Source organism: Pelodiscus sinensis, chromosome 3 (assembly GCF_049634645.1).
Source record: "Pelodiscus sinensis isolate JC-2024 chromosome 3, ASM4963464v1, whole genome shotgun sequence".
Lineage (NCBI taxonomy): Eukaryota > Metazoa > Chordata > Testudines > Trionychidae > Pelodiscus > Pelodiscus sinensis.
In genome coordinates, this window is record NC_134713.1 from 87,926,636 (window position 1) to 87,950,999 (window position 24,364).

The 24,364-nt window shown below is 37.9% G+C and overlaps 1 protein-coding gene across 20 annotated transcripts in view; it reads right to left on the minus strand.

Moving 5' to 3' along the window:
• The window catches only part of TRDN (triadin), a 322,289-nt gene that overhangs the window by 80,695 nt on the left and 217,230 nt on the right, over window positions 1-24,364 (minus strand). For 15 of the 20 annotated variants that reach the window (XM_075924079.1, XM_075924088.1, XM_075924085.1 and 12 more), the window contains 12 exons: window positions 17,280-17,327; window positions 15,372-15,419; window positions 12,626-12,649; window positions 7,673-7,723; window positions 7,164-7,214; window positions 3,141-3,191; window positions 1,783-1,833; window positions 1,467-1,517; window positions 1,136-1,186; window positions 805-855; window positions 473-523; window positions 302-352 (listed from right to left, as the gene is read on the minus strand). In XM_075924079.1, coding sequence (XP_075780194.1) covers window positions 302-352; window positions 473-523; window positions 805-855; window positions 1,136-1,186; window positions 1,467-1,517; window positions 1,783-1,833; window positions 3,141-3,191; window positions 7,164-7,214; window positions 7,673-7,723; window positions 12,626-12,649; window positions 15,372-15,419; window positions 17,280-17,327 — 579 coding nt within the window. The remainder of the gene's footprint in view (window positions 1-301; window positions 353-472; window positions 524-804; window positions 856-1,135; window positions 1,187-1,466; window positions 1,518-1,782; window positions 1,834-3,140; window positions 3,192-7,163; window positions 7,215-7,672; window positions 7,724-12,625; window positions 12,650-15,371; window positions 15,420-17,279; window positions 17,328-24,364) is intronic. The other 5 variants (XM_075924081.1, XM_075924082.1, XM_075924083.1 and 2 more) reach the window with 5 other exon arrangements.

Here is a 24,364-nt window from a genome sequence, read left to right on the forward strand (position 1 = left end):
TTTAAAATCTCAGAATTTCACATAGCATGAACATTCCAATTTTTGACTAGCTCTGCCTTCTAATTTCAACATTGATGGCAGGAGCAAGTAGTTTGAGTTTTTAACTTTGTTATTTGAACACTGAACCTTCAGTATATTTTGTATATGTGCCCTGAGCGTTATCAAACATGACATTTAGATTTCAGAAGAGATTACAAATAATATCCACTTATCTCCATTTGAGACTCTTACACAGTATTGCATAGCTATTTATGAATTTAATTATTAAATCTATGAATTTATATTTAACTCATGCCATTACCTTTGTCCTTTGGGATTTCTGGAGACTTCACATTTTTTTCCTTTGCATGGTCTATAGGAAAGTACAGTGAGTTTCACGTTTAGTGATGAAAAATTATAGATGGACACATGATGCATTATTCAGATATTTAATTATTGAATCAATGAATTTATATTAAATATGTGCCATTACCTTTGTCCTTTGGGATTTCTGGAGTCTTCACAGCTTTTTCTTGTCCATGCTCTATAGAAAAGTGCGATGAGTTTCACGTTTAGTGATGAAAAATAATAGATGGACACATGATGCATTTAGAAAATAAAAAATTGGCAAGTAACCTACATTTAAAAGAGCTAAACTGATATAACCCTTATAACCTGAGTATTAGCAAGTAGTGAATTTAGATGACATGAACAATTACGAATAATACCCACATATCTCCATTTGATACTCTTTCCTAATATTGCATAATTATTCAGATATTTAATTATTAAATCAATGAATTTATATTCAATATGTGCCACTACCTTTGTTCTTTGGGATTTCTGGAGTCTTCACAGATTTTACTTGTCCATGCTCTATAGGAAAATACAGTGAGTTTCACGTTTAGTGATGAAAAATAACAGATGGACACATGATGCATTTAGAAAATTAAAAATTGGCAAGTAACCTACATTAAAAGAGCTAAACTGATGTAATGCTTATAACCTGAGTATTAGCAAGTAGTGAATTTAGATGACATGAACAATTACGAATAATACCCACATATCTCCATTTGATACTCTTTCCTAATATTGCATAATTATTCAGATATTTAATTATTAAATCAATGAATTTATATTCAATATGTGCTACTACCTTTGTTCTTTGGGATTTCTGGAGTCTTCTCGGCTTTTTCTTGTCCATGCTCTATAGGAAAATACAGTGAGTTTCACGTTTAGTGATGAAAAATAATAGATGGACACATGATGCATTTAGAAAATTAAAAATTGGCAAGTAACCTACATTAAAAGAGCTAAACTGATGTAACCTTTATAACCTGAGTGTCAGCAAGTAGTGAATTTAGATGACATGAACAATTACGAATAATACCCACATATCTCCATTTGATACTCTTTCCTAATATTGCATAAATATTCAGATATTTAATTATTAAATCAATGAATTTATATTCAATATGTGCCATTACCTTTGTTCTTTGGGATTTCTGGAGTCTTCACTGCTTTTCCTTGTCCATGTTCTATAGGAAAGTGCAATGGATTTCAGAGAAAAACTTAAATAATCCTTGTTATGTAAAAAAACCAACAAATGGTCTGGTAGCACTTTATAGACTAACAAAACATGTAGAGAGAGATAACTTCAGTGTTAGCAAGCAGTAGCATGTAGCTAACATAAGCAATTACAAATGATACCCACATATCTCCATCTGACATTTCCAATATTGGATAACTATTTAGATATTTCGTTATTAAATCTATGAATTTATATTTAACTTGTGCCATTACCTTTGTCTTTTGGGACTTCTGGAGACTTCACAATTTTTTCCTTTACATGCTCTATTGGAAAGTACAGTGGATTTCAGTTTTAGTGATGAAAATAATAGATGGACACAAGATGTATTTTAAAAAATTAAGACTTAGCAAGTAATCTAAGTTAAAAGCTAAACCAAGAAACCTTTATATATGCATATGCACACTAGGGGTATGTCTACACTACCCCGCTAGTTCGAACTAGCGGGGTAATGTAGGCATACCGCACTTGCAAATGAAGCCTGGGATTTGAATTTCCCGGGCTTCATTTGCATAAGCGGGGAGCCGCCATTTTTAAAACCCCGTTGGTTCGAACCCCGTGCAGCGCGGCTACACAGGGCTCGAACTAGGTAGTTCGAACTAGGCTTCCTATTCTGAACTACCGGTACACCTCGCACTGCACGGGGTTCGAACCAGCGGGGTTTTAAAAATGGCGGCTCCCCGCTTATGCAAATGAAGCCCAGGAAATTCAAATCCCGGGCTTCATTTGCAAGTGCGGTATGCCTACATTACCCTCCTAGTTCGAACTAGGAGGGTAGTGTAGACATACCCTAGAAGATTTAACCAGCATTGCTTGGGTCCTTAACTCAATTAATTTTTTGGATTTTTTTGGAAAATAAAACAAAAATGTACATGCTTCATTTAAATCATTGCTCTGGGGTGGGGCTGGGAATCAGGGGTTCAGTTTGCAGACTACTCTGAGAAGAGATGACTATCCCAACCCTCTCTCACCACAGCAGCTTAGGGCCAGGTGAGAAGTACCTGTCCACTGCAGCTCGAGTGGGCACAGGTTGGGGAGGGATGTATGTCCCCCAGCTGGGGCAGGTCCAGGTTCGTCTGCCCCCTGTGCTCCCCAGCCAGAGTGAGGAGTGCAGTAAACTGTGCACTTTCCCTTTGCTCTCTGAAAAAGGGAAACAGCCAGCAATATTCCAATATTAATGGCGGGAGCACACCTACGGGTGAGAGTCTCTTTTCAGTATGGTTATATAAGAAGCAATGCCATTCCAGGCACATCCCATTTTCCTGGCACAACCAAACCCTTACCTTGCTTTACATTCTGATAAGAAGAAGCTGCATTTGGAAGTCCTAGCTCTACTGTTTAGGGGAAGTTCTTGAACAAATGGATAGATGGACAGACAGACAGACAGATAACCTCTCACAAATATATAGTAGCTATATAAATAACCTGAATGTTAGCAAATAGTGAATTTAGATGACATGAAGGATTACAAATACTGCCCAAATACCTCCATTTGAAAATTTTCCAATATTGAATAACCATTCAGCTATTTAGTTATTAAATCTATGAATTTATAGGTAACTTGTACTATTACCTTTGTCCTTTGGGACTTCTGGAGTCTTCACAGTTTTTTCTTTTACATGTTCTATAGGAAAGTAGAGTGGATTTCAGTTGTAGTAACTAAAAATAATATATGTACACATGATGCATTTTAAAAAATTGAAAACTAACAATACTGTCTGGTAAACACAAAACCAATATAACCTTGTTCTCTTTATACTTTCTAGCATTGTGTCAGCAATCACCTTTCACATTGTGTTAAATTAAGTCCTTGATTCTTTAATACGCTTCATTAGCACAGACCTTTTTGTCTAGGCAGGGCCCCACTGAAGTAAATGGGACTTTGTTGCATGCAGAGCTCCATGTAAGGGGATCTGAATGTAGAATCAGATTCTTAGGGCCTCAGCTAAAGCCTGTTGGAGGTTAACAGGAATCTTTCCATTAACTTTAGTGAAGAGTCAGGCCCTTCAATTCAATACCGTAGGTGAGGAATATGTATTTCATCTCAGTAAGAGTACTGAGCATGCTTATTACTTTGTATAAATATTATATAGAATACATCTTATTACTCGCCATTTCCTAGTGGCGCTAATCTGTTGGCCTCTTAAGTGTACAGATCAATGAACATTTGCAGGGATTAGATAGCAAATGATGTCTTCAAAGAGAGGAAATAATTTTGGACCTTTCTGAATGTCACTTAGTTGGAGTGAAAGAATGTTTGTAGGAATGCTAATTAGAATCAATCAATCCCACTGACCTGATATGGCAATTAAATGCCTAGCAGGACTAAATGTCCTTGAAAGGATTACCGTAGATTCTGGATAAACCAATCTCAGCAAAATCCACTATAATCACAGTTTTAAGACAACAGAAGATTCCCCCTAAACTAGGTTTCCAATGCTTAAGAGCCCCAGGCCTCCAGACTATCAAGACTGGATCCCAAAGGTCTGTCTTAATCCAGCACACAAACTCAGCCTAGGGGCTTTGTTAATACAAGTTCATTTCCAGAGGGAAAAGAGCCTTAGGTCACCTGAATGCATCTGATCTGCAAGACTTTGAAGCCACTATCAAGAGCACCAGAGCTCAAAGGAAGGGTACTAGTTAATCTGGCTTCTCCCAATATGGCATGGGGACACACAGTCCAACTGTCCATTCCTCCCTGCTGCAGGGGCCCTCCCTCAATTTTGTAGTAGGAGTAGCCATTGAAGAAGGTCCCAACATCCTCTAGCAATGAGGGTCTAAGCAGCAGAAGCAATAACTAGCAGCAGCACACAGGGGAACCTTTCCCTACCCTCTGTGAGCCAGGACTTTAGAGACATATGGACCCAAGACTTCCTCCTTTTCCACTGGCCCCAGGGAGCACATCAAATGGTCTAAATGATGTCAGCCTTCAGGCTGCTCTAATTTGAGTCAGGGACTGACCTGGTCCATGCTGGACCCAGGATTAGAGGAATATAAAAATAGTTTAAATCCACTTTCCCTCTCTCTGCCCCACACTGATCCTTTATTTATTCCCTATAATTTCAGGATCAGAAAAAGCAGCTAGTGTAGATCAATTCTTCAGTACAAAGGGTCTTGTTGTTACACAAATATTCACTCTAGCAATAAAGCAGGAAAAGAATAGAAATAGAACAGTCTGAAAAAGTAATCACTTTCTGATTCTTTTTGTTAGGCATCAGAGGATATTTAAATTTACACATAGCAGAGTAAGTTTCCATTTTTAAAGTAAAATACAAGAGAAAATACTCCACTGAACACTAGACACAGGATTTTTTTACATTAATCTTCAAGTGAACTACATATAATACATAGCAAATGTGATAAAGGACCAAAGAGCAGAAAACAATACACACTTGTTTCTTTAAATAACAGGTAGCATAAGTCCAGTGAAAGGGATAAAAACTACTGACTTTTTTATTTGTGTAGAAACATAAAAATAAATAGCGCGCATAACTGGGTAATAATGAAAAATATGCACAGGAAACTGCCTCCCAAGCTTCTTTGGCCTCAGATTAACCCCACATGATGATGTCAAATCAAATTTAAACCAACTTGCAATTGCTGAAGTGGCTTCTTTTTTTCAACTAAGAGCTCTGATTCAGAACTGGTGCAACCCACAGAGAGAGCACACATGCAACTAACCACTGACAGCACTGAATAGGCAAAAGAGAATACAGTGGGGAAGCAAAATGTTGTCCCTGAAGGGTTGTTGTGCTCCAGTGAGACTGAGTAATACGGGACTCATGCACCCCCATGACTTTGTATTTTTGGATATTAACTTTAAACTATGCTTACTCTGGGGGTGTAACATTGTCTTTCTGGGAAAGAGCTACAGATAGATGTTCTGTCAGGTACATAACTATCTCCAAGGCACACAAAGCACCTCAAGTTCCCATCATTAGACAAAGTAGCTGCATCACAAGAAGAGTAAGTTTTAAAGGCTGTGCAGCTTGTTTCAGGCACAGCAGCTAAATCCCAGTACCTGACACATTCATGTACACATGCACACCTGTCCCTACCCCTAATATCAATGGCTATGGAAAGTAACAGCTCTACACTAAATATATACTGTTAGTATTTAAGGGTACAGCTACACAGCAGTGTCATTTTGGAAGAACTAATGTTCTTCCAAAATAACACAGTCTGCATGTACACTACAAGCAGTTATTTTGACATAATATCGAAATAATGGCGAGCTGGAGGACTTCTTACTCTGACTCCTATAACCCTCATTTTACAAGGAGTAAGGGAAGTCAGAAGAAGAGCGCTCTACCTTGGACTTCCTGCTGTGCAGACAGCTCCAAAAGCCAAAATAAGCTATTTTGACTAATCTACGCAATTGACAAAGCTGAAGTTGTGTAGCTTATTTGAGCTTTAGCCCTGCTGTGTAGACATGCCCTAAGAGAAAAATGCAGTGTGCAGAGAAGCAGATTTCTGTCTCAATGACAGGGACAAAGAGAAAAAACTAAAAGACAACTGGACCTGCTGTGACCCTTATGCCCTTGACTAGGAAGACATGAGAGATGCAGGGAGCAGGGGTGGCCACAGTAGACACTGTGGAAAACTATTTGTGGGATAAAGAAGTGCACATGGAGAAGTGGTAAATCAACATGATTGTCAGGGCTTGAGACCTGTCACTACTATCTGTCGCTTTACACAGAGAAAATTAAATTCTTCTAATACGCCTGTTTGAAATAATATAAAATAATTACTAAAATCAAAATATTATTATATTTGCATAAATGGTGGTGCTTCTTATTCTGAAGAACTTAAAGCAATTTTAAACTATGTTCAGAGACATTATTGCTTCACCCTTGAAATGCAAGTAAATCTGGAGTGGAGGATAGCAATAAGGTGGATGAAAGGGGCACAGCATGCTGTAAAACAGTGACTCAATGGAAATTTCGGCCGAGTTAACCAGCTATATTTGCAAAAAAATGCCATTAAGAAATTTCAAATGTCCATGAGAAAGACAGGGAGAGAAGAAAATAGTCAGACTTACATTTTTAAAGACTCAGGTGGCTGAATGGTTGAAGCAGTGAGCTTTTAACCTCAGCCTTCACAAAGCCCTGCAGGCATGTCGCTATCTGTCACACTTTCATACCATTTCATATGCTTCTGTTATATATTATTCATGTTACATCCACAAAAGTTTATAGAAGCAATTCAGTTCAAAACCTGCCAACTGCCTCTAGACTACAATAATAATTCTTTATCTATATAGTCTCAGGGGGTAGCCAGGTTAATCTGTAACTTCTTCAAGGACCTTAGCCCTTTAAATTGCCTCTGGAGTACTCTGAGCAGCTATTAGGTCTGCTTGGAGAAGGCAGTGTTGGGTGGGATGCTGCAGTCTGGGTGGCGCTGACCCTTCCTTCTGAGGCTCTGCCCCCATCATCTTGCTTAGGGACCCAGTGTGTCTGTCAGCTCCCTGGGTCAATTGTAATCTTCAGATTATTTTTAAAGATAGAAGAAAGCCCCTCCCAGATTGAGTTATAATTATAGTAAAACTAATTATGATAATTATAAACCAACATTTTATTGTATTATGTTTCATTACCTTTATCTCTTAAAGTTGCAGGATGCTTCATTTCCTTTTCTTTGATATACTCTGTAAAAATATGTAGTAGTTTAAAAATTATCAGACTAAAGAGTTAAAGACTAAAATGACTCAATGACAATGCTTGATTAGACAACTGATTGTTTCAAAGGGTCCCCAAAACCATTTCGAAATTCAGTCAAAAACTCTGATTTTTTCATAATAAAGCTGCACATTTTATGTAATTACAATGTGAGAACAAAGATCACTCAAAACTTTTCTGATGTTTTCTGAAATCCTTTGCAAACCTTAGCCAATGCTTCAAATTTCAAAGGCTGTAATTCTGAATTGCACCTACAATTCTGGCAGTATTAATTAGCCTTAATATGTCTTAAATTACAAAAAAAAAAAAAATTCCTCCCCAATCCAAAACTATGTGGTATCTTACAAATAAAAACATACATATTTAATGGGGATTTTAAAACAATCTAACCCTCTGTCATTTATAGTATTGTATTCTTCTATATTACCTTTATCCTTTGTTGTAACTGGAGGTTTCACTTCTTTTTCTTTTACAGGTTCTGTCAAGAAATATTTAGCACAGATACAGTGTCAGCCAGACACAAAAGCCTGGTTTATGAAATACAGAGTCTGAATCTTGTCAGATAATGAACCAGTTAGACAGTATGAGAGACTCTAGCTATACAATGGTACCAATGGCAAGTGATGAACTGATTAGAGGAGTTATCTGAAACTTGCCTTTTTTCAGTTCAGAGAGTATGTTTTGTTGATTTCACGCTGAAACTTGTAAGATTTCCTAAAGTTTAAACAAGCAGCCCACTACAGGGGTAGGATATTCTTCTAATCCTACCTGCCATCTGAAGGGAGCAAACTGACCCATTTCTAACTCTCATCTCTTCAGATGATGTTTGGGTGACCCACTTTCACGATCTTCACTTTTTCAGGGATTTGCAAAATAATCTGAACACTTTGAATCCTCCCAATATCTTCTCAGGGGCGGATAGTCTGTTCACCCTCCTCAATTTTTTTAACAGGCTAGGAAAAATGCCTGTGCACTGAGTATTCACTCATTGCTTTGAGGTGCCTTAACACCTTATTGAAAGTGCTTACATTGCCAACATAACAAGATAAAGACTAAAAATCAAAAGAGAATTCTACAGAAAGTGGAAACAGGATGAACTGCTAGGAGGAGAACAAGTAGTACAAGAATGTAGAATTGTTTTTTAAAGATTAATGGCCAAAATGTGTTACTCTAGTAATGAGCATAAAAGTCAATAAAAACAAGTTATTTAAAAACATTGTAAGCTAGAGAAAGGCAAAGGAAATGGAGGCCCTCTGTTTAGTGGGAATAGAGAGTTAATAACTAATGACAGCAGGAAAGTAGAGATGTTTAATGCCCATTTTGCTTTAGTCTTCACTGAATAGGTAAATGGTGTCCAGATAGTCAACACAGTAATACTAACAATAGTGGGGAAGGAATGCCAGCCAAAATAGGGAAAGAACAGGTTAGGGAATATTTAGATAAAGTTAGTGGTATTCAAGTGGCAGGGGATGATGAAATTAATCCTCAGGTACTTAACGAACTTGCTGAAGCACACTCAGAACCATTAGAAATTATCTTTAAGAACATCTGGAGTCTGCATGAAGTTCTAGAAGACTGAAGAAGGGCAAACATAATACCTGTCTCCAAAAGGGGGAACAAAAGGGACTCAAGGAATTAAAGACTAGTCACCTTAAGTTTGATATCTGGAAAGATACTGCAACAAATTATTAATCAACTTGTAAGCATCTGGAGGATAATAGGGTTATAAGTATTGGCCATCATGGATTTGTCAAGAACAAATCATGCAAAGCCAGCCTAATTTCCTTTTGTGTCTGATTTATTAGCTTAGTGGGTAGAGAAGAAGGAAATATATCCTGATTTCAGTTAGGATTTTGACACAGGCCCTCATGACACTCTCATGAGTTAAGCTAAGATGTTCTAGATGCAATTACAGTAAGTTAGGTGCACAATTTGTTGCAAGTTGGTACTCAAAGAATGGTAGGAAGAGATTTCAGGAGGTCATTGGAACCTGCGTGGTCATGCATCCATTGGATCCTAAATCCAACACCTTAACCATTCAGTCAGCCTGGTGCAGAAGGTTGAGAAAGTTAATGGGGGAAAAGCTGTTCTTGATTTGATTTTAACAAAGAGGAAGGAACTAGCTGAAAATTTGAAAGTGGAAGGCAGCTTTGAGTGAAAGTGATCATGAATTGATAGAGTTCATGATGCTAAGAATGGTAGAGGCAGACAAGAAAAATAAAGACAATTGATTTCAGGAAGGCTGATGTAAACCAACTCAGGGAGCTCGTAAGTAAAGTCCCTTGGGAAGCAAGACTAAGAGGAAAAACAGCTGAAGATAGTTGTTCTGCTCTACTCTGCATTGATTAGGCCTCAGCTGGAATATGGTGTCCACTTCTGAACACCACATTTGAAGAAAGATTTGGAGAGGAGCCAGAGAAGAGCAACAAAAATTATTAAATCTCTAGAAAACTTGATCTCTGAGAGAAGACTGAAAATAATTGCGTTTGTTTAGTTTGGAAAAAAGACTAAGAGGGAACATAATAATAGCTTTCAAGTACTTGCAATGGCATTACAAGGAGGAGGAAGAAAAATTATTCTCCCTAATCTCTGATGATAGGACAAGAGCAACGGGCTTACTTTGCAACAAGAGATGTTTAGGTTGGACAGTAAGAACAATTTTCTAACTGTCAGGGTGGTTAAACACTAGAATAAATTGCCTAGGGAGGCTGTGGAATCCATCACTGGAGATATTTAGGAGCAGGTTAGATAAACATCTGTCAGGGATGATCAAGGTGATGTTTGGTTCTGCAATGAATGCATGGGATTGGACTTGGTGACCTTTCAAACTCTCTTCCAGTTCTAGTATTCTATGATTCTATGAAACATCTGGCATATTTATTTAGCACTACCCTGGTGTTGGGAGCTGGAATTGGTGATTTCCTGAGGTCCCTGCAAACCATACACTTCTAAGATACATTGATTTTTTTGTTCCATTTTTTGTACAGCACCTAGAGTTAGATTAATAGGATCCAAGTCCCCGACTGTGGCTCCATGTTGCTATAATAATACATTTTGCTGCTAAATAGTAAATAATAAGGTGAATGGAGAGAGGTAACTAGTAGGATCCCCAAAGGGTCTGTCCTGGGAGCAATTCTATTCAACTTATTTATAAAAGATCTAGAGAAAGGAACAAACAGTGAGGGGGCAAAATTTGCAGATGATACCAAACTGCTCAAGATAGTTAAGACCAAAGTAGACTGTGAAGAGCTTCAAAATGGTCTCACAAAACTAAGTGATTGGGAAACAAAATGGCAAATGAAATGTAATGTTGCTAAATGTAAAGTAATGCACAAAAAATAATCCCAACTATATGTACAATATAATGGGGACTAATTTAGCTACAACTACTCAAGAGAAAGATCTTGGAGTCATTGTGGATAGTTCTCTGAAAACATCCCCTCAATGTGCAGCGGCAGTCAAAAAAGAAACTAGAATGTTAGGAATAATTTAAAGGGATAGAGAATAAAACAGAAAATATCTTAATGCCTCTATATAAAACCATGGTACGCCCATATCTTGAATACTGTGTACAGATGTGGTTGCCTCATCTCAAAAAAGATATATTGGCATTGGAAAAGGTTCAGAAAAGGGAACAAAATGATTAGGGGTTTGGAATGGGACCCATATGAAGAAAGATTAAAAAGACTTGAACTTCTCAGCTTAGAAAAGAGGACACTAAGGGGGGATATGATAAAGGTCTAGAAAAACATGACTGGTGTGGAAAAAGTGAATAAGGAAAAGTTATTTACATACTCCCACAATATAAGAACTAGGGGTCACCAATGAAATTAATAGGCAGTAGGTTTAAAACAAACAGAAGGAAGTTTTTCTTCACTCAGTGCACAGTCAATCTATGGAACTCCTTGCCAGAGGATGTGGTGAAGGCTAGGATTTTAACAGGGTTCAAAAAAGAGCTAGATAGATTCATGGAGGTTAGGCCCACCAATGGCTATTATCCAGGATGGGTAGGAATGGTGTCCCTAGCCTCTGTTTCTCCAGAGATGGGTGACAGTGGAGGATTACCTGCTGTGTCCCTTCCCTCTGGGGCATCTGGTATTGGCCATTGTCTTCAGACAGGATACTGGGACGGATGGGCCATTGTTCTGGCACGGTGTGGCTGTCATTATGTTCTTATGCCCTGCCCCTTCTGGAGCCGAACACCCTCCCATCCCCAAACATTGCCCAGGGCCCAGTGAAGTCTGTTGCCAGCGTTGGTATCTCTACATTGTAGGAGAAACCCAACAGCAGTCCTATATATCATGCCATATCCTGGAACACCAAAGCAACAAATGGGTGGGCAAAAGATGGAGTTTCTGTCTCCACAATCAGTGTCCTTAATGTTGAACACTTATGTCAAGAGCCCTTATGTGATTTGAACACAGCTTTTGTGGTCAATTCCAGCAATGAAAATAAATTTAATTATATTAGCAAAATAAGCCAGCCAGCATCACGCACAGCTAAACCCATTAAGTTCAGAAGCCTGCTTATAAGAACGCCTAGTCAATGTGCATCTCCATAACTAAGAGCACCATTATTGCATTATTTCAAAAGATGTCACACCAATGATTTAATTTCAAGAGATCAAACACTTGTGAACTCAAAATCCTGAATTATTACTGACTAGGTCTTATGCTCCAAATGATCTGACAAACCAGAAAACCATTCTGAAAATGCTGCCAAGATTAATGCCATCTCCAGGAACAGCTTAGCTTTTGTAATGGTGCTGTCTCTGATATAGATGTCACTCAAGAATTAAAAGAAGGCTAGGAAATAGTAGTTTAAATTATAAATAGATGTAGGATACATTGTGACTAGATAAGAAGTCTGAGATATATCATATAGTTAACACTGAAATACTATATTATAATCATGGCAAAATTATATTCTAATATGCAGGCTAGTGCCACTAATTCACACCGAAGTCCTCTGTTATTTAATCTGTACTTGTTCTTAGTACTAAACTTCCACTGACATCACAATATGCAGCTGAGTCTCAGTGATAATTAAAGATAATAATTTGATCCATAAAATAATATTTTTATAGTCTAGGTTTTTCACAGCTATGTTACAAAAAGGAGAGAAATCCCTTCATGGCAAGAGACAAACAGAGTAAACAGTAAAGAGACCTAAATTCTCCGCTTTAAAATAGAACAGAATTACTTAGCATTTCCATATTAATACTTCTGTTTACTTGATACTATTCTATCTCATCAGCCATTTCTCCATCCACCCACTACTACTACTACTACTAATACATGGCTCTCATATGCTGCTTTTGGTTTCTAGAGCTTAACATGATGCTAAGTCAGTCATAGGGAAAATGTATCTTAAAGCTTACTTGTTTCTTTCAGCTTTGGTTTATCTGAAGAAAAAAAAAATAAAAACAAAAACTCTTTAGAATTACCATTGTTTCTTGTGGGATTGAAAATGTATTGGTAACAAAAAATGGTTTGTAACAGAAGAAACCCATGGAAATGTTTTTAGTCAACAAACAAGAGAAATTAACCTTAACGATTAAGAATTAGATTGAAAGTCATTGCCATTTTATGGCTGTTTGACAGCAGATGTGAAAAGAATTCATAGATGCAGTCCAATTTTTAGTGGACATACAACCACACCACACCACACCACACCACACCACACACATACACATACACACACACACACACCCTCCCCAAAAACAACAGGTACACTTTGCTACTAATTAGAAACTTTTGTAGCAGTGTGCAGTAAACCCGGGAATATTCTGACTTGAGTATATTTACAACTCTAGCTGTAAGGTAATTTACAGCCTGGTAAAACTCACTACAGGTTGAACCTGTCTTGTCTGGCACCGTTGGGACCTAACTGGTGCCAAACCAGAAATTTTGCTGAATCACGGGAGGTCAATATTGTCTATCAGCATTATCGACACTTCTATGCTTACTGGGCTCTTAGAAGACATTTAGTGCTAAATTAGAGCTAATAAACAGCCAGGATGAATGGTAACTAAACAATTTTACAGGACTGAAGGAAACTTGGCCCCATTCATGCTAAATGGACAGATGGCTAACTAAAATCATGCTGGACCACAGATGTTGCCAGACCAGAGAGTGCCAGACCAGAGATGTTCAACCTGTAGCTCTAATCCAGCTAGCATGCTAAAAATAGAAACATAGCCTTAGCTGGCAGTGAGAGAAACCAGACAGGCTGACTGCCCATGTACATATCTAGGGTCCCAAGCAAGGTTGTATTTGGGATGACTAGCCTGTCCTGCCATGCTAGCTACAGTTCTATTTTTAGCATGATAGCTCAATCCAAACTAGAATGCACATATGTATTTAAACTTCAAATTACCTATCCAGCTAAAGAGTAAAGAAGTAACTCACTCCTAGTCTGTACCAATAACATAATATCCTGCCCCTCTTCCCTGCTCCACATTTGCTCATCTACTTTTGGCCACTGAATAAGGTGACAGAGAGAAAATTCTGTCTGTCCCCTGAAGCTCTCCAACCCCTGATCTTCATGCTTTCCTGTAAACATTTTGCAAAGGTTGCACTAATCTCCACATTTCCACTACCATGAAAACAGGTAAATATTATCAATAATATTTTCCCCAGTTTTATATAATAATGATTTAGAATCCAAGGCAAAAGAGTCTTGATACCTGGACATTTTATTTTGAAACACTAGAATTCTTGCTTGGGTTGTTAAATTAACAACGCTGCTAACCTGTGATTTTATTATGACTCACAGTATTTTTGTGGCTCTTAAAGCCCGAGCTCCTAAAATCAGACAAGTAGGTAAGAATTTTAGCTTTCATTCAAAATTAAAATTGTAAGTTTGGCCTTCCTGTTTGTGAGAAAAAGATTGAATCTCTGATCTAATAAAACCCTAAGTCTCAAAAAACCAGAAGGCTAATACCTAAAACCCCAAATGAGGATTTTTAGAAACATCTTTTGGTTTTAACCCATGTAATTATTTTTCAGTTCTAATTCCTGAATGGTTGGGATTGGTAGCATAGAACTGGCATTACAGTCAGACAGACAGTCTTCCTTTCCTTTCCTTACTTAACTCTGGAATCTGACAACAAATATCAGAAATGGTCAGTTTTAGAGGTAGGTATATATGTGCGACAGTTCAGTGAGTGAACTGCTAGAACTACTGTACCACAAACCTGCATAGAATGCCTACAGCAGACCATGGCCATACTACTCAAGTGTTATTGGTCCATCTCTAGGTTAAGAGGTAAAAGGATATTGCCTAGAACCCAATGCAAAGCCCTTTTACTGAAGTTTTTCAAAGACTAGATTTTTATTCAACGAGTTTTTACATGCGTGTCAGGCTACTGCTGGAGTGGAAGGTACGAGTCCCAGCTTGTGCAAATGTACTTGCACTAGCTCTCATCAAGCTAACACATCAATTACAAACTGTTCAGAACTCTGGGTGGCTAGGCTGTGCTACTGCTTACACATGCTACCAGATCTATACTACTAATTTAGTGATCTAGCTCAATGAGAACTAGTGTGAGTTTTTCTATATGAGCTGGGAATCGTACCCCCAGCTCCACCTGTAGATATATCTGAAGACATGCCTCTTCTCTTCATCAGCCTTCCAGTTTTTCTTAGGATGCAAGGCAGTCTCCAGATCTTTGTAGAGACAGAGCTAGATCCCCAGGAGCATAAATGGGCAAAGCTCTTTGATATCAATGGAGCTACGTTCATTTCTCCCAATTGAGAATCTGTTCCACAGATGCTTGAAGCCTCACTTGCCTTCCCATTGATTAACTCTCTTTTTAAAATGGGGACTCCACATTGCTAAGGAAAAGTCACTCTGTAGTCAGGAAATCCCCTGTGGGACAGATGAAATGTTAAGAATACAGAATGGCTCATTCACTTGAAGACACTGTGTGTGTTTTGCATTACGTAAGTGAGATGCCAAACCGGAATCCTATTTCTTCTCTGACAAACTGAGTAGATCAATGGCAGCAACTGCTACAGCAAGGAATTTAAAGGTTATTGCCATGGAGCTGTCTGTTGTCCCCCACCCGCTGCCATTGTCTTTATGAAGCAGATACTGTCAAAATATTTCAAGTTTCTCTTTACCTTGCTCCACTGCCTTCACTGTTTTTTCTTCCTTCTTTCCAGGTATTGCTGCAAAACAAAGATAAGGTTTAAGTAAGACTTCTAGTAAATGCTGCCCCATAGACAAATCCTCTCTCAAATAATTAAATGTCTACAGATATCTCTGAAGGAAATAATTTCAAAGTCTTGTGACCACAAGATAACCTCTCATCCTCACAATAAATTGGTAACACATTTTTGACCCATCTTATAAAGAAAAAGGACTAAAGTGAAAAGGGATACTTCATTTCATTCAAAAAATGAATAACAAAATAATTTCCTTTATCTTGAAAGAAACGTAAGGCCCACGTTGTGATGAGCCTGGCATGACTGCACAGAGGAACACACAAGACACTCTCTGCTTTGCACAGTCATGCAAAAGCCTCCCATAATAGCAGTCCCTATACTCCATACTAATGATTAGTGCCAGTACAAAACCCTATGGTAAAAGTAGCTTGTTGAATCAGGGCCTAAGCACATGCTTCCCTTTAAGTATGTGAATAGTCCCACTGACATCAGTAAGACTCTATCACTGAAATACTTATTTAACTCCTTTGAAAGAAGGGGATGATAGAGATTACCTGCTCTCTGCTCGATTCTAGGACATAAATCAGCTAAAAGGTAGATAGCTAGGAAGTGTGGTGACATCCACACAAAAAGGCTACAATCCCTCCTGGCAGGTACTTAAATAGAGGCCTTCATATTTTCTGACATTTAACTTGACACATTAGGGAATATGCAAGATCTTCAAGAGATCAGTAAGTGCATTTAATAGACTATAAAAGTTTTTGTTATTCAGGGACCAAAAAAAAAAAAAATTGTAAACATCTGCTTTTAGTGATAAAGTGTAGTGGCATCTTAACTCTGGTCCAACATTTAACATCTGTAAAATGAAGCTCTTACAAATCCTTAGGCAAAATGAAATCCCCTGTAGTATATGAAACGAACAAAAAAATCTGTGGCACTAAGGAATTGAAAGGGAAAATGTCATATCTGATTTTCATCAAACAAGTTGAGAGAAACGCAAAAAGTAATCCAAGGATAAATTGCAAGAGGTAAACTGTGTTCAGAAAATTATTTTACTTTCAACAATCTAAGGCATTTTTTGGTAACAAAGGGAAGTATGTTTCTTTATTTGTATTATAAGAATTTTCAATTAGCCCCCTCATTTTTTTCCATTCTGGCACAAGAAAACATTAAGTATAAAATTTTATGCTACAAGGAAAAAAATCAATGATTTTGCTTTTAAAAGTAATACTAATGGTTACAGTCAGTCTGCCATGTTTACTTAAATTGATTAGTTCCTGTCGAAATCAATGAGGCTATTCACAAGGGTCTTGAGCCAGCAACATGCTGAGGACTCTGGCCCCACTTCACCAAAAACATGCCAGCAAGTGCTCAACTTCAAGGGCTTGGCTATACTACAGAGTCTATAAGGTCATAACAACAGCACTGTACCTATGCTAGCACAGGTGTAGTGTAGATTCAGCCTTTGTTGTAGGAAAACCACTTTCCTTGAGCAATGGTAGTTAGGGCATCAACCTAACTGCATCGACACTGGAGAGTAGATCAGATTATATCAGGCTATAGTGCAGGTTGTAGAATTTTCACCCCATGAGCTATGTTGATTTAAACTTTAAGTGTAGGCAATGCCTCAGAATGTGAATAATCTCATTTACTACTATAGTACTTAAGCAATTAGCAACAGCACATTTATGTGCTTATCTTGATTTAGCAGGATTGAGCCCATTGTAAATTACCACTCACTGTGAACAAGGGCAGTGGAAGCTGAACTACATGCATTTTGAAATGTACATGTAACTACAAAACTGCTATGATAAAGACCAAATGAATTTTTAAGTATGTTTGTTTTCTCTGAATGACATTTACCTTTCTTAGCTGCAACTGCAACAACTTCCTCTTTGGCTTGTTGAGTTTCTGAAAATTCAGGACATTGATGGAATGAAAAACAGACTTCAGAAGTCCCTCAAGGATACCAGATAGCAACCCAAAATAGCATTTGCAATGAGTGGCATCAAAATAGCAAAGGACAGCAAAGTGAGCCATAGCACATACTGTAATATAAAGGTGCTTGTTTGTTAATAAAAACAATCTTACTGATGATCTCACATTTATGGAATCAGGGGAAACACAGTGCAAAGAGAAAAAATGATGAGAAAGCATAAAAGTGGGAAAAAAATCAGGTTAGGTCATTTTAATCTATAAAATCTTCACATTGAAGGCCTGAGAACCCTGATGTTGATGGTAAAATAAATCTATTCAGTGAGCAGGCATATAACAGGCTAAACCTAGGATTAATTTTTCTTAAAACATTATAAATCTGTGAAAAAAAAAAAAACTTTTCCCCTTTTGATACCTTGTCAGATAAAACCTAAAGGAGTTGAATATCAAATGCCAGAACAGTTCCAAGTTTTAAGATAGAGATAAGCCTGTCCTGCAAAAATCTGATCCAGATTTCTAAGCTCTCCCCATTTGAGGGCATTTGGATTTAAAGTTTTGGTTAAGTCCATTAAAACAATAGAAGCCAATCAGGAAATTTGAGCTAGATGCCAGACCTTACTTCCCCATATTCTGCCCTCACCCTGCAAAAAAGATTTGGAGGATTCTGGATTTAAGGGGTTAAGTTTGAAGCTTTCTTGCATTAGGAAACTTAACTTTTCTCCATCACTGAATAACAAAGCTTAACAGCAAAAACAGCAGTAAACTTCTCTAGTTTTTCATAATTATCACTTTAAGACTCATTGCCCACAGGGAAATCTCTTCAAGATTACCAAGTGCCACTCAGAACTAATGAATTTTCAAAACTACTGCATTGTCATTTTTATATTAAATGGATATACAAAGCTCATTTTTAAAGTCCAGAATATAGACAAAATTCATGATGAAATTAAAAATGCCCCATTGTATGTCAATCAAGATAAGAAACCATGTAAACATTCCACTAGTGATCAAAATGGCTGCACTGCTCAAGGGCAGTGCAGATTGAAAAGCCCAAGTCAAAGCATGTGACATCTGGGAACAAAGTATTCTTAGTAACGTCCTGCTTCCTAAACCACCCTCCATATCACTCCTCCTCCATAAAAATAAGATTGTTTTTAAACTAAATGAAAAACATAAAAAGTCGAAACACTCCTCTAGCCCAAGCAGAATTTTGACCACAAAAAGCAAGGGTGACAGAGACTCCTTGCAATCCCCTAGAGATGTTGCCATTCCTATAGATTTTATTTGGAATATATCCAGATACTACAGTGATGGGCTGCTGAATAAACCTTTATGATTGATAAATGAATTACCTTAATAGATAGAAAACTTTTCTTAACATCTAACCTAAATCTAACCTAAATCACCCTTTCTGAAGATTAAGTTCATTTTTTGCTACCTACACTGTACATGGAAAACAACTGATTACCATCTTTTTATAACAATCCTCTTTATAACTATTCTGTATTTTATAGTTGTACATTTGATTTTTCTTCCTTCTAAGTGCAGTACTTTCCACTTGTCTTTTTTGCTTCCCATTGTTGACTGTTGATTTCAGATCATTTCTTTTATTTGGCAAGGGATTTTGAATCCTAAATCTGTCCTCTTCTCACAAGTTGATATTATCTGCACATTTACTGACCATCAAAGTCATTAATGGAAATATTAACTATAGTACTGGTCCCAGGCCTCACCTAAGTGTGGCCCCCTGTAGAAACACTTTCTCAGTCTGAGACCAAACCATCAATAACTACTCTCTGAGTTGTTCACCTAACTCACAGTAATTTCATCTATACCTCATTTCTCTATTTTGTTTATGAGACTATCATGCAGGCCTGTGTCAAAAACTTTACTAAAATCAAGATATATCATCTCTACTGCCTCTGTGTTATCCTCTAAGACAGTAATCCTGTCAAAGAAGGAAATCAGGTTGGTTTGGCATAATTTGTTCATGACAAAATCCATGCTGGCTATTCCTCATATCCTTTTATCCTCCAAGTGCTTACAAACCAAGTATTTAATAATTTGTTCCAGTATCCTTCCTGGTATAAAAGTTAGGAAAACTGGTCTCCCTCTGATAACTCATCAGAGAAATACTAAAAAAGTAAAGACTAGATATGCCCAGGTTTTTTAACCTTTCCTCAGAGGTCAAGTTTTCTAATCTTTTTAACATTTCTGTTGCTCCATTGTTAGAAAAGAGACAACTAAGGGGAATTATGATTGAAGTCTACAAAATCATGAAAGGCATGAAAAAATAAGCAAGTGTTATTTATCCCTTCACGTAACATAAGAACAATGAGTTATCCAATGAAGTCAATAGGCATCAGGTTTATGACAACCATAAAGAAGTAGCTCTTTACATAATGCGCAGTCAACTTGTGGATCTCGTTGCTCGGGTGATGTTGTGAAGGCCAAAATGTAACTGGTTCAACAAAGAATCACATAAGCTCAGTGAGGAAGGATCCATCAATGGGTTCTAGCCAAAATAGCCAGGGACACAATCCCAATTCAAGAGGTCACAAAGAATGTGATTTCCAAAATTTGGGACTGGACAACAAGTAAATTGACAATTTCCCTGTTTTATTCATTCGACTCTGAAGCATTTGGCTCCAGCCACATGCCAGAAAAATCACTGGGCTAGACTTACTATTGGTTTGACACAGTATGTCTGTTTTTAATCTCCTGAACTGGAGAGAGTTCAGGGGAACTCTTTCCAATGTCTGAAGAAGAGAGTTAAAACAAAACTTTCCTCATGTCCCTGTTATAGCAGCAGTCATTGAGTTTGGTAGCTAAGATACATTCTGACAGATGCTAAGCCTGAACTGGGAAGATGCTAAGAAGATAAAGAGCAACAATGGGCAAATAAATAGATATAAAAGACAAGGGACATATATTAGCCTTGTTTAAGGTGTAACTACTTCAGCCTACAGAAATTGAGCCTACAGTACAATGATTTGGTCCATACAGTACAAAAAAATTCCAACTTTAAGTCTTTCTGAGTAGTGAAGGAAACAGTAACAATATTTTAATTATTACAGACTTTTCATTATCAAACAAAGGATGTTGGCAATCCTTTAAAGTTTAGGATTAAATTAATACTTTGTGTTAATATGTGAAACTTTATTGAATTTTATAGAGTTATCCTAGGATGGATTTTGGTTACTTTAACCAAATATAGATTGCTGACTGACTAAAACACAAAGAAAATGTAAAAGGGAACATTTCTACCTTCCTTATATGCTCTTATAAGAAATCAGAAGGTTTGTGTTTTATCAAATGCAGATTCTTGTTCTGTATAGATAACAGGGCAAAACAAAGTAGACTAATGTGTGATTTACTACTCAATGAAGCCCTCCCTAGGAAAACCAAATAGGAGGATGGGAATTTACTATCAGAATTAGTCAGCTAGCAATTCCATTGCCATAAAAAGCAAATAAGTAAAAATGAGACAACTGTTGCAAGACATAATAGAATACATGAAAGCAATGAAAATACAGCTGGATTGAAGAAGAAGGAGACTAGTTATGGCTAAAAAAACCTGATGTATGAATTGGAGTTTTAGCAGGATATGTAAAATGTATGGCTGTGTCTACACTGTCCACTTATTCCGGAAAAGCAGCAGCTTTTCTGGAATAACTTGCCAGCTGTCTACACTGGCCGCTTGCTTTTCCGGAAAAGCAATGACGATCGAATGTAAAATCGTCATTGTTTTTCCTGAAAAACTATGCTGCTCCTGTTTGGGCAAAAGTCCTTTTCCGGAAAAACTGTTCCAGAAAAGGGCCAGTGTAGACAGCCCAGTAATCTTTTCCGCAAAAAAGCCCTGATCGCGAAAATGATGATCGGGGCTTTTTTGCGGAAAAGCGCGTCTACATTGGCATGGACGCTTTTTCGGAAAAAGTGCTTTTCCGGAAAAGCATCCTGCCAATGTAGACACGCTTTTTCCGGAAATACTTATAACAAAAAACTGTTCCGTTTTAAGCATTTCTGGAAAAGGGTGCCAATGTAGACGTAGCCTATAAGTAAAAAGGATTTTGGATTAGTATATATTAAAAGATGCTTAGAACGGAAGGTTTATGCATAAGGTTGTTTTAATAATATGCACCTGTGTAATGTTATGAAACAAAGTATAAAGAATGTGTTTAGTAAAGGTAGTGGAGCAAGATAGGATTGGACCAGCCTGGATCTGCTGATGACAAAAATGGCTTACCCACATCCAGGACTGACTAACTGATGATTATGCTAGCCTCAAATCTGATTTAAGATTTATGCTTGATCAAGGTGGTGGTACATTGCCTTAACATGTTCTTATTAAAGCTTTAAATTAAGCTTTGTTTTTCGTACGGACTGTGCTTTTTCATTCAACCATATAGATGCAAACCTCAAGCTGGATGTTCATTTTTCAGACCTACTCTAAAGTGCTATCATTTTTTACACTGAAGCATGAATCTGCTGCAGAAAGTGTCTTCCACTACAACTCATAGATGCATAGATTATGATTATCTAATTTCAGTGAAACTCATATATTAGAGCTATTCTTCAAATCTAATGTTAAAAACAGTTTTTGTGAACAGACCAATTTTTATCTAATTTTGCAGCACAGAGTTCACGGGGGGATTTTGTACCCAAACTTGGAACACTCTTTAGAAGAGGAAAGTACTGCACTGAGAGCTCTATTTCAAAAGCTGTGCTCTTTCTGGATGCCAACTTATCAGTTTTCTATATACTGTAATACAAGTCAAGAGACCAGTTAGAAAAGAATGACATAATTGCACGAGACTGCTCTCAATGACCTTTCAAAGTCTATTCCAGTCCTAGGATTCTAGATTATGAGAGTCTATGACGAGGGTGGGAAATAAAACACCAGCAGCCTGCAGTGTTAGTCCCTGGTGGGCCGCCACTCCTATGTTTACCTACGCCTCTGCAGGAGTCAGGCAATTGCAGTTCTGGTTGGCTATGAATCACCTTTCACAGCTAATGTGAGCAGCAGGAAGCATTGCGACTGGGATGCCGTTTCCTGCCACTCACATCGGTTGCAAACAACAATTCATGGCCAACCAGAACTGTGATCCTCTGATACTTGCAGAGGCGGAGGTAAACATGGAGTCATGGGCCTGGCAGAGACTAACCCTGTGGATCGGATCCAGCTCACAGGCCAGATTTTAGCCACCTCTGGTCTATGAACTATGATTACAACACTTAATAGAGTCCAACAGAACATGTTCAGAAAGTAGCCAGAAGAAAACTTCATGCCCAATCCTTCAAGGTTCAGGTGCTGCACTCTTTCAAACTGCCATTGATGCTGATTGGCCCTGAAGGTGTTCAGAACCTGGCAGGTCTAAGCCCAATGATGTTGGCATATATAACGCAAATAAGGCCTGACAAAGATGACATACAGTACAGCATGGGAGCCATAATTGTGTTCCAAAAAGGATTTGCTCAATAGCTCCAAGAAAGGAGAAAAATAGCTTTTCGCATATGCCCATAGCTACAAAATGATATTTATTTCTCACTTCAGCTTTTCTAGAGTTTGCAACATACTTGTTTTCATTAGTTTCTCTATTTTGGCTGTTGGAGGCATAAAGAGAAAAATGTTTAAATTAATCTAGTTTTTATTTTGGTTAGCTGCAAAATGATAGTAGCATTATGAATTTACCCTTTGAATCAGAAACCCTAAATACACCAGATAGAGAAAATTCTTTCAGTTTTGATTTTGTTTATGTTACTTGTAGAGGAGGGGTAGGAAACCTAAGGATCTGCCTGGATCTGGCCTCCAGGGCTTGGGTCTTGCCCAGCATTGGGGAGTCCATGCTGGCACTCCAGCCCCCCTCCCCCTCCTGCTTCCTTCCCAAAGCCCTTTCCTCAGGAGGGATTTTCCTGTGGGTCAGCAGCCCCCGACCCAAAAAAAGTTCCCCACTCCTGTCATAGGGAGTCTGATTCTGCAACATATCCTCACACTGGAAAGCACTCAGGTGATTATGTCCATGAAGTTCAGTGAGACTAGCTGTGCAAGTATTTACCACTTACTGTACAAAGGATTTCAGTTTGGGTGGTATCTGAGGGAGTGGGCTGTAGTGGATAGAGCAAGGGATACAGAATCAGATGTTCTGGGTGCTAGTCCCTTGGAAAGTCATTTTTGCTCACACCACCAGGCAGTGACCCTCCCCACTCTGCACTTTTATAGATGAGTAGTTATTCTCACAAATAGTCCCTTTAATTTCAGTGGAACTATATCTGTAAAGCATGGCACTATTCAAAATGGATAAGTATAGCAGAATCTGATGCAGAGGGCATTAGTCTTCCTTCCTTTAAAACAGGATTATTGATGCCTACTTAGTTCACAGCAATGCTGTGCTCTTTAATTGCCAGTTGCAAAGTGCATAAAGGTGATAAATACATGCAAAGTGCCATTTGTATAAATAGAATCTAGAGAGAACACCATTTAATTTTGGATTCAGGTCATTCAAAGTGCACCTTCAAATCCGTGATTTATTTTTAACATGTAAAGACATGATTTTTTTTTCAGGTTTGTAGAAATAATGTAGCATCCTTGCATGGTGCTTAAAGTTTCTGTGACTCCTCCTACTTCCCCATCAAACAGCAAAGCCATAGAGAAAGTGCCACTAGATCTAAGCTTTTTTACCCATCTTCCTACAGTATTTATGCAGAATTAATAACAATAATATTTTTAAGACAAAGCTGCTAAAGAAGATGCCCCTTTTTCAGTCTGTACAAAACTTTGTCCCACTCTGTAAAGAAAACCACACAGTCAATAGCTCATGCAAAAAGTGTGCAGGGAAATTAGATAAATGATTCCCTTTTCACAATATTCCACGTCTATGTAAAGAGTTGGCCGAAGCCACATCTTGCCCTCTTTAAATCCACAAAGGCATTGGGGTTTAGGCACTTATGTCCCTTTGTGGATCTAGCCCTTTATGGATTTAGACTGGGTAGGCAATAGCTTCTGAATCACAAAG